This window comes from Theropithecus gelada, chromosome 7b (assembly GCF_003255815.1).
Source record: "Theropithecus gelada isolate Dixy chromosome 7b, Tgel_1.0, whole genome shotgun sequence".
Lineage (NCBI taxonomy): Eukaryota > Metazoa > Chordata > Mammalia > Primates > Cercopithecidae > Theropithecus > Theropithecus gelada.
Window position 1 is genome coordinate 90,037,573 of NC_037675.1, and position 14,024 is coordinate 90,051,596.

The 14,024-nt window shown below is 37.0% G+C and overlaps 1 protein-coding gene across 3 annotated transcripts in view; it reads right to left on the reverse strand.

The window, feature by feature from the left end:
• EML5 (echinoderm microtubule associated protein like 5) overlaps positions 1–14,024 on the reverse strand; it is a 197,032-nt gene that overhangs the window by 33,805 nt on the left and 149,203 nt on the right. For 2 of the 3 annotated variants that reach the window (XM_025391288.1, XM_025391287.1), the window contains exons 26-27: positions 13,554–13,755; positions 12,747–12,873 (exon numbers count right to left, since the gene is read on the reverse strand). In XM_025391288.1, coding sequence (XP_025247073.1) covers positions 12,747–12,873; positions 13,554–13,755 — 329 coding nt within the window. Of the gene's footprint in view, positions 1–1,286; positions 1,296–4,237; positions 4,253–12,746; positions 12,874–13,553; positions 13,756–14,024 lie in introns of all 3 variants that reach the window. The other variant, XM_025391286.1, reaches the window with a different exon arrangement.

A 14,024-nucleotide genomic window follows, 5' to 3' on the forward strand; every position in this document is an offset into this window, starting at 1 on the left:
CTGAAGTAGTCCCTAGTACTGGTTAATGGCACTGCCATCAGTTGGTTACTCAAGGAAGACATTTTATAGTCACAAAGCACTGTAAACCATACAACACATTATAAAAGGAAATTACTATTATTATTGCTTCCAATTCTTTCTCTTCCCTTATTCTCACTATTTACTAAAATTTATCAACTTTACCTACACAGTAGCTCTCAAATCTAGCCCCTCTTCTCTGTTCAGGATCTATTTATAATGTGCCCTGTCCCAACAGGTGTATTGAGTTCACAGTCTGAATTATTTAAATGTAGAAGCTCTTCTCTAGAACCTCTAATTTTTTTAAAAATGCAATTTAGTTTATTATTTTTTATCTCAACCATTATTCAAATACTGAATAACCAGAACACTGAATTTAAATCAGTCATGCACCAATCCCTTTCCAAATTTTAAGTTAATATTCAATTTGTAACACCTAAATCAGGAAATGATACAAATTAACTTTCCCATGTAAAAGACTCCAACATTTATGAACAAGTCTCATAAAATTAAAGGCATAAAATATACTTGCATTTTCAAAATGGTTGTCATGTTATACATCAATAAAAGTAAATGTGTTACATCTTAAACATCCAATAAGAAATGAATGGGATGTTGATAGCAATATGAGGCAGCATGTAAAATATATAAGCATGACTGGTGTTATAAAAAGTAAACATCCTTTTCAAGAATAAACCATTTTTTCAAGTTATTATAGAAATTTTGGTTTCAAACCTTCTTCATATACATTTTTGGATGTCCACAAGTAAAAGTAAAACTGAATTTATCATATTTAACATTTAAAAATATTTCTGATAGGACCATTTCAAAGAATGATAGAAGCCTTGCTTTTTTCTCCAAGTCAATTTTGTTGGTGAACATTATTCTATGTTACTGTCTGACAGCTTTAAATGTAACCCAGACAATAAACAGGTAATTTTTATCTATATCCTATGTAACAATTAACCATATTTTAATTTTTATAAAGATCATTTATATAAAGTATATCATTGCTTAAAATAAAATTATACAACTTATAAAATTATACAAGTTGAATGGATAAGTTTTAGTAGAACAGTTACTTATACAGAGTAAGTCCAATAATTAAGATGCTATTCATTTCAGTGGTACCAATTCCAAAGGAAAAAAATGTGCAAAATTGTGGAGAGGTAAAGAACACCAAGTAACATAGTATCCCATTAATGCTAATATGAGAGATGACAAAAATACAAAGTTAGGCTTTGTAAACACAGCAAAGAGAGGATTACCTGGAACCTCTTTTCAGCAGCAGATAAAGAAGGAAAAAGATTACAACATAAATTTGAATTGAAAACACTAGTAAAATACCTCCTGTAATAAAATATTTTAACAAGTTTAATGCAGACAACTGTATTGCATAATATTAAAAGTCTGTTGTTTTCAGTTTATAATCCCAGCACTTTGGGAGGCCGAGGCAGGAGGATCATGAGGTCAGGAGTTCGAGACCAGCCTGGCCAACGTGGTGAAATCCCATCTCTACTAAAAATACAAAAAACATTAGCCAGGCACGGTGGCAGGTGCCTGTAATCCCATCTACTCAGGAGGCTAAGGCAGGAGAATTGCTTGAACCCAGGAAACAGAGGTTGCAGCGAGCTAAGACTGCACCACTGCACTGCAGCCTGGGCAATAGAGTGCAACTCCGCCTAAAAAAAAAAAAACCAGAATAAAAGAAAAAAAGAGAAAAGAAAAGGCGTAAGACTGGGCACAGTGGCTCACACCTGTAATCCTAGCACTTTGAGAGGCCGAAGCAAGAGGATTGCTTGAGCCCGGGAGTTTGAGACCAGCCTGGGCAACACTGTGAGACCCCATTCTCTATAAAAAACACAATTAGCCAGGCCTAGTGGCATGCACCTATAGTCCCAGCTACATGGGAGGCTGATGCGGGAGAATCACCTGACCTGGAAGGTAAAGGCTGCAGTGAGCTGTGATCACGTCATTGCACTCAGCCTAGGCAACAGAGTGAGACTCTGTCTCAAAAAAAAAAAAAAAAAAAAAAAAAAAACTCCATTAATAACAGGGAATCACAAGAAAGGTGAAAAAAGAAAAAAACGAATAACTGAGAATTCAATATATTTTATGTTGTGAACTTTAAAGCTTGCCATTCTTATTTTTCTGCAATGTAATCTGAATTTTAAACAAAACATTTAAGCTTATTTTTAAGAATGGGCACTGGCACTAAAATGTTAATTTAAAAAACTGGTAGTACTGGAGATACTTCAAAGGAAATTGTCTAAAGAGCCTAAGTTTCACCTGTTCTGACCTAAGAGCGTTCCCCAGTCAGTGAATCCAAGCAGGCAGAATTAGTCACTCGGGACTATACTGAATTTAGAATTTTGCTAGTAAAAGAAGTAATCTTTAAAAAGTTTTTTTTTCTCTCTCTTAATAGCATAACAATCAAAACAAAATTGGAAGGAATCACAAAAGTCATTTCATCCATTCTCCCACTGAGACCAGGAACCTTCTTTACATGTCTAGAACAACCATTGTATAGCATTGATGACAACTGGTCATCCAAACTCTGTATAAATACTGCTTGTGAGAGGGAGGTTACTTCTACATAAAAAGTCATTCATATCCAAGATAACAATGGTATCTCCATTTAGTTTTCTTGTTTTGAAACAAGATTCCCAGAATAATAATAATGACTTTTTTGAGACAGGGTCTTGCTCTGTCACCCAGGCTAGAGTGCAGTGGTGTGATCATGGCTTTGTTAAGCTTTGACCTCCCACGCTCAAGAGATCCTCCTGCCGCAGCATCCCACGTAGCTGGGACCACAGGTGCACACCACCATACCCAGCTAATTTTTTTAAGTTTTTTTGTAGAGATGGTGTCTCATCAGGTTGGCCAGGCTGATCTTTAACTCCTGGCCTCAACCGATCCTCCAAACTTAACAACCCAAAGTGCTGGGATTACAGGTATAAACCACTGCACCTGGTCAACTAATTTTTCTTTATATGAAGTGACCTCCCAACCTTCCTTCCTCCTGTGCTTTCTTCTAGCCCATTATAAACTATCCAAGTCTCCTTTAAAATGCAGAGATCAGTACTGAGCAAGCTATTCTACATATGAGGCTAGATCCAGGTGCTTTATTTCTGTTAAAATAGTATAAGATTTTATGGCCCATTTTAGAGGTTGCTTCATACTCTGAACTCATATCTTTGTACACACCACTCTGCTTAAAACAGACGACAGATTCCTGCTGTAGATCTAATATTAACAGGTGCCTATTATTTGAGTTTCTGCACAATCTGGTCTCAAGTTTACAGTTTTCTTCCTTATCTCCCAGCATTTTCCTAGTGATACCTTACCCCCAACCCCCAGCCCCCAAAACAGGGTCTTGCTGTGTTGCCCAAGCTGGAGTGCAGTGGTGCAATCACAGCTTACTGCAGCCTCAAACTCCCAGGCTCAAGAGACCCTCTCACCTCAGCCTCTTGAGTAGCTGGGACCACAGGGCTGCCACCACACCCAGCTAATGCATTTTCACTTTTATTTTTTGTGGAAACAGGGTCTCATTATGTTGTCCAGGCTGGTCTTGAACTCCCAGGCTCTAGCAATCCTCCCACTTCGGCCTTGCAAACTGCTGAGATTACAGGCCTGAGCCATCATGCCCAGCCATAATACCTTTTTTAACTTATAAAACAGACTAGCCATTTCCACACTGTCTTGTTTCAGAAACTCTTTCAAGACATTTCCATATCACCAAAGGTAGATATAAAAGTACCCCCAAAGAGTCTTTTCCTACATGTCATTTTATTAAACATACAAATACCATAGTTACCCTCTTTTCATCTTTTAAAATGAATGAATAGATTAAACATGCATTAAATCATGTTAACAGGTTTAAAACTGAATAGTCTTTCACTTAAATATACGTGTGGTTAGGTCTGTTTTTACGAGCCTCTGAAATTTAAGGAAAACCAAAACTATTTATTTGCATTGTAGTAGTTTGTACAGTCATATGTAAAACAATTTATCATAATGAAGACCCTTATAATAACAACCATATATACTATCTAAAAATGCAACTCTTTCATAGAATTTGTCCTACTTCATTTCATAATGCTTTGTTGACAAATGTAGTGAAATGTTTTATAGGGAAAATAAATACCTTAAAATACTATAAAGAATAAAATAAAGGGTAAATTTTTGAATAAAATATTTTCTTTTATAAAACACTTACCTTACTACTCCCTGCCTTCAAAAGGAGCAAGGGGGAAAAAAGTAGGAAAACATATAAAATTTGATGATGAATAGAATAGAGCATTTTAGCAAACAGAAGAAAGGCAACATGTCAACAGAATTTTAAGGAAATACAAAAATGTCTAACTTATGTCACATTGATTTAAACATTGATTTAAATATTTTTATTCACAAATATTGGAAATTTGACAAAAATAACTACTTTAAATACATAATATTTGTTATAAAAACATTTATTAGCCAGGCAAGGTGGCTCATGCCTGTAATGCCAGCACTTTGGAAGACTGAGGTGGGTGAATCACTTGAGGTCAGGAGTTCAAGACCAGCCTAGCCAACATGGTGAAACACCGTCTCTACTAAAAATAAGAAAAATTAGCTGGGTGTGTGGTGCGTGCCAGTAATCCCACTTACTCAGGAGGCTGAGGCAGGAGAATCGTTTGAACCCAGGAGGTGGAGGTTGTAGTGAGCCAAGATCGTGCCACTGTACTCCAGCCTGGGCGACACAGCAAGACTATGTCTCAAAAGAACAAAACAAAACAAAAAACAAAAACAAAACCAAAAACATTTATTAAAAAATATTAAATTATCACTTAGGAAAAAAATCCACAAAAGTATCAACCAAAGGGCCGGGCGCGGTGGCTCAAGCCTGTAATCCCAGCACTTTGGGAGGCCGAGGCGGGCGGATCATGAGGTCAGGAGATCGAGACCATCCTGGCTGACACAGTGAAACCCCGTCTCCACTAAAAAATACAAAAAACTAGCCAGGCGAGGTGGCGGGCGTCTGTAGTCCCAGCTACTCGGGAGGCTGAGGCAGGAGAATGGCGTGAACCTGGGAGGCGGAGCTTGCAGTGAGCTGAGATCCGGCCACTGCACTCCAGCCTCGGCGACAGAGCGAGACTCCGTCTCAAAAAAAAAAAAAAAAAAAAAAAAGTATCAACCAAATAGAATGGTAATTGTCATCAGAAGCCATTTTTCCTTTTAAGTGGATATTTGATAAGTATTTAATTGCTTTTAATTTTTTTTCATTTATTTATTTTCCCAGAGACAGGATCCCACTCTGCTGCCATAGGTGGAGTGCAAGGGTGCGATCATAGCTCACTGCAGCCTCCACCTCCTGAGCTGAAGCAATCCTCCTGCTCAGCCTCCTGAGTAGGAACCTCCTGGTACAGGCATGCACTACCATTCTTGGCTAATTTTTCTATTTTTTGTAGAAATGGGGTCTTGCTGTGTTACCCAGGCTGGTGCTAAATGACTGGTCTCAAGCAGTCCTCCCATCTCAGCCTCCTAAAGCACTGAGATTGCAGGCATGAGGCACAGCACTTGGCTTGTTTTGCATATAAAGTGTTTTATTTCATATTTATGATGGTAATATATGTTACTTAAAAAAGCAATTATTTAAATAAACCATGAACCATATTATCTCCTCACAAATATTCTAAGTTGGTAAAAAGAGATATGAATCTCTTCATTTTTAATCTCCTTTTTTTTTCATTTTGTGAAAATGAAGTCACATCAATGACTTCTGCTTTGTCATTTTTTCTTTCTTTCTTTTTTTTTTTTTAAGGCAAAGAGCAGTGCTTGGACCCTGCCACGGGGCCAACAGATCCCGTCTCCCTCCCCACACCTTGTCATTTTCAAAATATTTAGCAGGGTTGAAATTGTAAAGTAAGGCCGGGCGCGGTGGCTCAAGCCTGTAATCCCAGCACTTTGGGAGGCCGAGGCGGGTGGATCACGAGGTCAGGAGATCGAGACCATCCTGGCTAACATGGTGAAACCCCGTCTCTACTAAAAATACAAAAAACTAGCCGGGCATGGTGGCGGGCGCCTGTAGTCCCAGCTACTCGGAGGCTGAGGCAGGAGAATGGCGTGAACCTGGGAGGCGGAGCTTGCAGTGAGCCGAGATCGCGCCACTGCACTCCAGCCTGGGTGACACAGCGCGAGACTCCGTCTCAAAAAAAAAAAAAAAAAAGAAATTGTAAAGTAAATTGAGAACAAAAAGGAAAGCAATTTGAAAAATTAGGAAACAGCTGCAGAATAAACAAACTAACATCAAAGATTACAGTTATGACAGTGTTAATCATTCTTTATGAGTAGTAAAATATTTGCATCTATTAGAACATGCCTCACTTCAGCAATGGGTGGAAATTTACATTTAAGTGTTTTACTGTGAATGAAGCAGTCTACAGATTAAAATTAGGTCACATTTTCCAACATACCAAATTTATCCGATAAATAATTTTTTAAAAAATCAATATAACAAATGAAAGAAATTTATGGGAATGTCTAGAGCTCCTTCTCCCCACAGAACACTTTTCAATTTTCATTACTTAGGAGACATAATTTTCCTTAAGTCATATTAAACACTCTACTTCAAATATTCTAATTAGAATATTTAAATAATATTCCATTTTCATACTTATCTGTATTTCTCTAATAAATACATATGTAATGCTTATTGCTTTGTGAATATTTAATTTCAGAAATAATGTTTAAGTATTTACCAGGTATCTCCTCAGTTAACTTTTATTTCATTCCAAGGGATAAGGTGTCATTGGTGAAGACCCCACTATCTAAATTCTTGATTTACATTATTTCATTTAAAACTTGAAATACACCATAAGTTAGGGATTATAATGTTCATTTTGCCACTTAGGAAATTGAAGTCCAGAAAGAATGAATAATTTTTCAAACTCACACAACCAGTAATGATAAAAATGAGTATTTTACCCATTTGTCTGACTCCAGAATTCATGTCCTTTGCACTATACCATGCTGCATTCTAGCAAGTTACTTGAAACATGGAATATGGAATTCTGTACAAGTACTTAGATTATGGTATACTGTGCTTTCTTAAAAATGCTCCTAATTTAATACTTTGCCTCTTTATACATAATGAAAAACTGGATGATCACTCTCCATCCCCCTTCCTTAGGTGACCTCCCGTTGCTATGACCTGAGGTATATGAGGTCTACTATCAGCAAACGACACCTGGAAGAGGAGCTGAGGAGGCACTGTGTCCTCAACATTCCATCTAGAGCTTCCCTGGTAACGCAGGGTCAGTCCATTCACAAAATCTCTCAGTTCTCCCCTTCCCCATTACCAATGTGTTTTTCACCTTAACTTCACCCCTTTCCCCAAATATAAAACCCATAGGTGCAAACTCAAATCGCTCTGACAAAGCTTTCCTGTAATGTCATTTCTATCTCTCTGAGTTCCAAAACTCTTCAGCACTATCCGAAATGGCCACAAATTCGCTTGGATTTTCTACAAATCCTGTTCAACTGTGAATGAATTCCCTTTTATTTTTAATTTCTCCCTCAAATTGTTCTACTAACTTCTCATAATAAAGTTTTCCTCACCACAGCCTTGTTCTCACCTCCCAAGGCTGTTCCCACTTCCCACTCCCTCTGTTCCTTCTTACTGTATCTCGTTACCTTTTCCTTTTTTGTTCTTTAAACCTCTTTGCTTCGGAAGTCCATGCCATTCACTGCTCCATATCCCTTTTTATTGTTTACCACCTTTGATTTTGAAAAGATCAGGTTCACAATTTATTTCTTAATCTGTCATCTAGCTCAGAGACTTTATTAAAAAGTGATCTCTAAATTACTTTGGGCAGTATGGCCATTTTCACAATATTGATTCTTCCTATCCATGAGCATGGAATGTTTTTCCATTTGTTTGTGTCCTCTCTTATTTCCTTGAGCAGTGGTTTGTAGCTCTCTTTGAAGAGGTCCTTCACATCCCTTGTAAGTTGTATTCCTAGATATTTTATTTTCTGTGTAGCAAACGTGAATGGGAGTTCACTCATGATTTGGCTGTTTGTCTATTATTAGTGTATAGGAATGCTTGTGATTTTTGCACACTGATTTTTGTATCCTGAGGCTTTGCTGAAGTTGCTTATCAGCTTAGAGATTTTGGGCTAAGACAAAGGAGGTTTCTAAATATACCATCATGTCCTCTGCAAACAGACAATTTGACTTCCTCTTTTCCTATTTGAATACCATTTCTTTCTTTCTCTTGCCTAACTGCCCTGGCCAGAACTTGCAACACTATGTTGAATCGGAGTAGTGAGAGAAGGCATCCTTGTCTTGTGCCCGTTTTCAAAGGGAATGCTTCCAGTTTTTGTCCATTCAGTATGATATTTGCTGTGGGTTTGTCATAAATAGCTCTTATTATTTTGAGATATGTTCCATCAACACTTAGTTTATTGAGAGTTTTTAGCATGAAGAGGTGTTGAATTTTATCGAAGGCCTTTTCTTCATCTATTGAGAGAATCATGTGGTTTTTGTCATTGGTTCTGTTTATGTGATGGATTACATTTATTGATTTTGGTATGTTGAATGAGCTTTGCATCCCAGGGATGAAGCCGACTTGATTGTGGTAGATAAGCTTTTTGATGTGCTGCTGGATTTGGTTTGCCAGCATTTTATTGAGGACTTTCGAATCAATGTTTATCAGGGATATTGGCCTGAAATTTTGTTTTTGTTGTGTCTCTGCCAGGTTTTGGTATCAAGATGATGCGGGCCTCATAAAATGAGTTAGGAAGGAGTCTTTCTTTTTCTATTGTTCGGAATAGTTTCAAAAGGAATGGTACCAGCTCCTCTTTGTACCTCTGGCAGAATTCAGATGTGAATCTGTCTGGGCTTTTTTTGGTTGGTAGGCTATTAATTACTGCCTCAATTCCAGACTTTGTTATTGGTCTATTCAGGGATTCCACTTCTTCTGGTTTAGTTTTGGGAGGGTGTATGTGTCCAGGAATTTATCCACTTCTAGATTTTCTGGTTTATTTGCGTACAGGTATTTATAGTATTCTCTGATGGCAGTTTGTATTTCTGTGGGATCAGTGGTGATATCCTCTTTATCATTTTTTATTGTGTCTTTTTGATTCTTCTCTCTTTTCTTATTTATTAGTCTGGCTAGCGGTCTATCTATTTTGTTAATCTTTTCAAAAAACCAGCTCCTGGATTCACTGATTGTTTTGAAGGGTTTTTTGTCTCTCGCTCTCTCCTTCAATTGTGCTCTGGTCTTAGTTATTTCTTGTCTTCTGCTAGCTTTTGAATTTGTTTGCTCTTGCTTCTCTAGTTCTTTTAACTGTGATGTTAGGGTGTTGATTTTAGATCTTTCCCACTTTCTCCCGTGGGCATTTAGGGCTATAAATTTCCCTCTAAAGACTGCTTTAGCTGTGTCCCAAAGATTCTGGTATGCTGTGTCTTTGTTCTCATTGGTTTCAAAGAACTTATTTATTTCTGCCTTAATTTCGTTATTTACCCATTAGTCATTCCGGAGCAGGTTGTTCAGTTTCCATGTAGTTGTGTGGTTTAGAGTGACTTTCTTAATCTTAAGTTCCAATTTGATTACACTGTGGTTTGAGAGACTGTTTGTTATGATTTCCATTCTTTTGCATTTGCTGAGGAGTGTTTTACTTCCAATTATGTGGTCAATTTTAGAATAAGTGTGATGTGGTGCTGAGAAGAATGTATATTCTGTTGATTTGGGGTGGAGAGTTCTGTAGATGTCTATTAGGTCCGCTTGTCCAGAGCTGAGTTCAACTCCTGATAATCCTTGTTAATTTTCCGTCTCATTGATCTAATATTGACAGTGGGGTGTTAAAGTCTCCCATTATTATTTTGTGGGAGTCTAAGTCTCTTTGTAGGTCTCTAAGAACTTGGTTTATGAATCTGGGTGCTCCTGTATTGGGTGCATGTATATTTAGGAAAGTTAGGTCTTCTTGTTGCATTGATCCCTTTACCGTTATGTAATGCCCTTCTTTGTCTTTTTTGATCTTTGTTGGTTTAAAGTAGATTCAGTGCTACCCCCATCAAGCTACCAATGACTTTCTTCACAGAATTAGAACAAACTACTGTAAATTTCACATGGAACCAAAAAAAGAGCCCATATAGCCAAGACAATCCTAAGTAAAAAGAACAAAGCTGGAGACATCACGCTACCTGACTTCAAAGTATACTACAGTAACCAAAACAGCATGTTACTGGTACCAAAACAGATATATAGACCAATGGAACAGAACAGAGGCCTCGGAAATAACGCCACACATCTACAACCATCTGATCTTTGACAAACCTGGCAAAAACAAGCAATGGGAAAGGATTTCCTCTTTAATAAATGGTGTTGGGAAAACTGGTTAGCCACATGTAGAAAAGTGAAACTGGACCCCTTCCTTACACCTTCCACAAAAATTAACTCAAGGTGAATTAAAGACTTAAATGTAAGACCTAAAACCATAAAAACCCTAGAAGAAAACCTAGGCAATACCATTCAGGACATAGACATGGGCAAAGACTTTATGACTAAAACACTGAAAGCAATGACAACAAAAGCCAAAATAGACAAATGGGTCTAATTAAACTAAAGAGCTTCTGCACAGCAAAATAAACTATCATCAGAGTGAATAGGCAACCTACAGAATGGGAGAAAATTTTTGTAATCTACCCATCTGACAAAGGGCTAATATGCAGAATCTACAAAGAACTTAAACAAATTTACAAGAAAGAAACAAACAACCCCATCAAAAAGTGGGCAAAGGATATTAACAGACACTTCTCAAAAGAAGACATTTATGCGGCCAACAAACATGAAAAAAAGCTCATCATCACTGGTCATTAGAGAAATGCAAAGAAAAACCACAATGAGATACCATCTCACACTAGTTAGAACGGTGCTCATTAAAAAGTCATGAAACAACAGATGCTGGAGAGGATGTGGAAAAACAGCAATACTTTTACACTGTTGGTGGGAGTATAAATTAGTTCAACCATTGTGGAAAACAGTGTGGTGATTTCTCAAGGATCCAGAGCTAGAAATACTATTTGACCCAGGAATCCCATTACTGGGTATATACCCGAAGGATTACAAATCATTCTACTATAAAGACACATGCACACATATGTTTATTACAGCACTGTTCACAATAGCAAAGACTTGGAACCAACGCAAATGCTCATCAATAATAGACTGGATAAAGAAAATGTGGCACATAAACACCATGGAATACCATGCAGCCATAAAAACAGATGAGTTCATGTCCTTTGCAGGGACATGGATGAAGCTGGAAACCACCATTCTCAGCAAACTAACACAGGAACAGAAAACCAAACACCACATGTTCTCACTCATAAGTGGGAGGTGAACAGTGAGAACACATGGACACAGGGAGGGGAACATCACACACAGGGGCCTGTCAGGGAGTGGGGAGCTAGGGGAGGGATAGCATTAGAAGAAATACCTAATATAGATGATGGGCTGATGGGTGCAGCAAACCACCATGACACATGTATACCTATGTAACAAACCTGCACGTTCAGCACATGTATCCCAGAACTTAAAGTATAATAATAATAAAAAAAAAATATCTCTCCTCATAAAATGGCCTTGCATATGTCCTTATTTTTTTATTTGCTGATTCTAGACTAAGACCAATAACTCCCATTAAAGACAACCTGACTTTTTAGAAAATTTTTGAAATGAGGATGGTCTATGCTTGAATAAAGGCACACGGATAGGGAGGCCTTTTCAAAACTGAATCACAATACCGCTCACATACTTCTTAAAAAGTACTTGGTATTGCATTCAGTTTTTATTATCTCCTCCAACCTCATCACATACATTTATAAAAGTTAGCAAATAAGATGAATCATATCAACATATATAATACAAATTATGTATGTATAATTCCCTAAACCACTAGTGTTAATACATAGTGTTACCACCAATAGGGTTTTGTTTTTGGTTTTTTTTGCGGGGTTTTTTTTGAGACAGGGCCTCATTCTGACACCCAGGTAGGAGCACAGTGGCGCCAATCATAACTCACTGCAATCTCAACTTCCTGGGCTCAAGCAGTGCTCCTGCCTCAGCCTTTGAAGTAGCTGGGACTATAAACACACACCATTACACCTGGATTATTTTTATATTTCCATAGAGACAAGGTCTCACTACATCACCCAGGCTGACACCAAAAGGTATTTAAAGACATACTTTAAATACCTTTCTAAGACATACTTTCTAAGAGGTGTTGTGAATTGTCTAAAGCAAGAATAACACTGTTACTTAGTTTGTGTAAATAAGCCACTTAAACAATAAATTCCAATTTTTTTTTTTTTTTTTTTTTTTTTTTTTTTTGAGACGGAGTCTCGCTCTGTCGCCGAGGCTGGACTGCAGTGGCGCGATCTTGGCTCACTGCAAGCTCCGCCTCCTGGGTTCATGCCATTCTCCTGCCTCAGCCTCCCGAGTAGCTGGGACTACAGGCACCCACCACCACGCCCAGCTAATTTGCTAATTTTTTTTGTATTTTTAGTAGAGACGGGTTTCACCGAGTTAGCCAGGATGGTCTCGATCTCCTGACCTTGTGATCCGCCTGCCTCAGCCTCCCACAGTGCTGGGATTACAGGTGTGAGCCACTGTGCCCAGCCGATAAATTCCATTTTTAATGGCAATATATTTTTCTTCATCTAATATTAAACTAAATTATTACCTTTCATCAGTTGAGGGTTCTTTTTGTTGTAAATGAGGCTTGATTCCAAACATTGGGCGAATATTTGTTGATAAGGCTCTGATGGTGTAACTGATTTCATTCTCCCTTGTAACATCACTGTCATAGCCTACAGTCAAAATACACGAGTTATTCTTTAAGCGATAACCAAGATCAATTATGATCTTATAAACTGGATACAAAGATGTTCAACAATATGAAATAAATTAAGTTGTTATAAGCAAATTTTGAATATGCAACCAGAAAAAATGATGTAGAAGAATATTTAATTATATGTAAAGATGTTTTCAAAGTATTATTAAGTAATAATAGCAGGTTAAAAAATAAGTTCAATACGTCCACACTTTTCTTAAAAAAATATTAGCTACATACATCTTAGGATATACCCCAAATGTTAAAAGAGGTGTTACCTCTGTGTGGTCAAATTATGGAGGCTGTGTTTAATTTTTATGGCAAAATACATTTTCTATAATGAACTGATATTACTGGTATATTAGAAGAAAATCAAAATTATTTTAAAATATGAGGTTTAATAATATAAAATTTACCTTAACAGTACTTATTTAAAATTTAGATATTCTTCATTTGTAGATAAATAACATCTAAGTCATAAATTCACGGCAACCTGTTGTTCTTGAGTCACAAAATGGATTTTGATATTAAACAGACTAAAAACAGTAACACTACAATTATTCAAATATTATTATTACTTGTTATAACTTCTACAGCTTAAATAAGTTGTGCTATATTTTCCCGATATTTTTGGTCAAGTATTATAAAATAACATACCCCCATCTTCTTCAGAATCAATGTCGGATTCTTCACTATCACAAGGCCTTTTTTCTCGGTAGCCTTCCATCTCATTTGTCCACACCATTAAAGACATATCTGTACCTCCTAGGGTAACCAACATGCTGTCATCATAAGTCCAGCGAACATTTGTGACATGTGTACTATGGGCCACATACCTCTTAAACTTTCCAAATTTCCCCTAAAGAGGAAGAAAATTCAAAAAACCTTTCTGAGAAATTTCATTAAATATTTCCATTATGATTTTGAATTTATTTTATTAATAAATAATTAGAAATTAATCATTTCAAGTGCAATGTGTTAAAAAAATTGGAGAAAATACTGAAACTCAGCAGAATAAAAGATACCAAATTCCCAAACCTGTTAAGGACAAGATATAAAACCAGTAGTTTCACAAAATGCTAGTACCCCAGGCAAAATTCTTTAAAAAACTAACTTGGTATTTTGCAT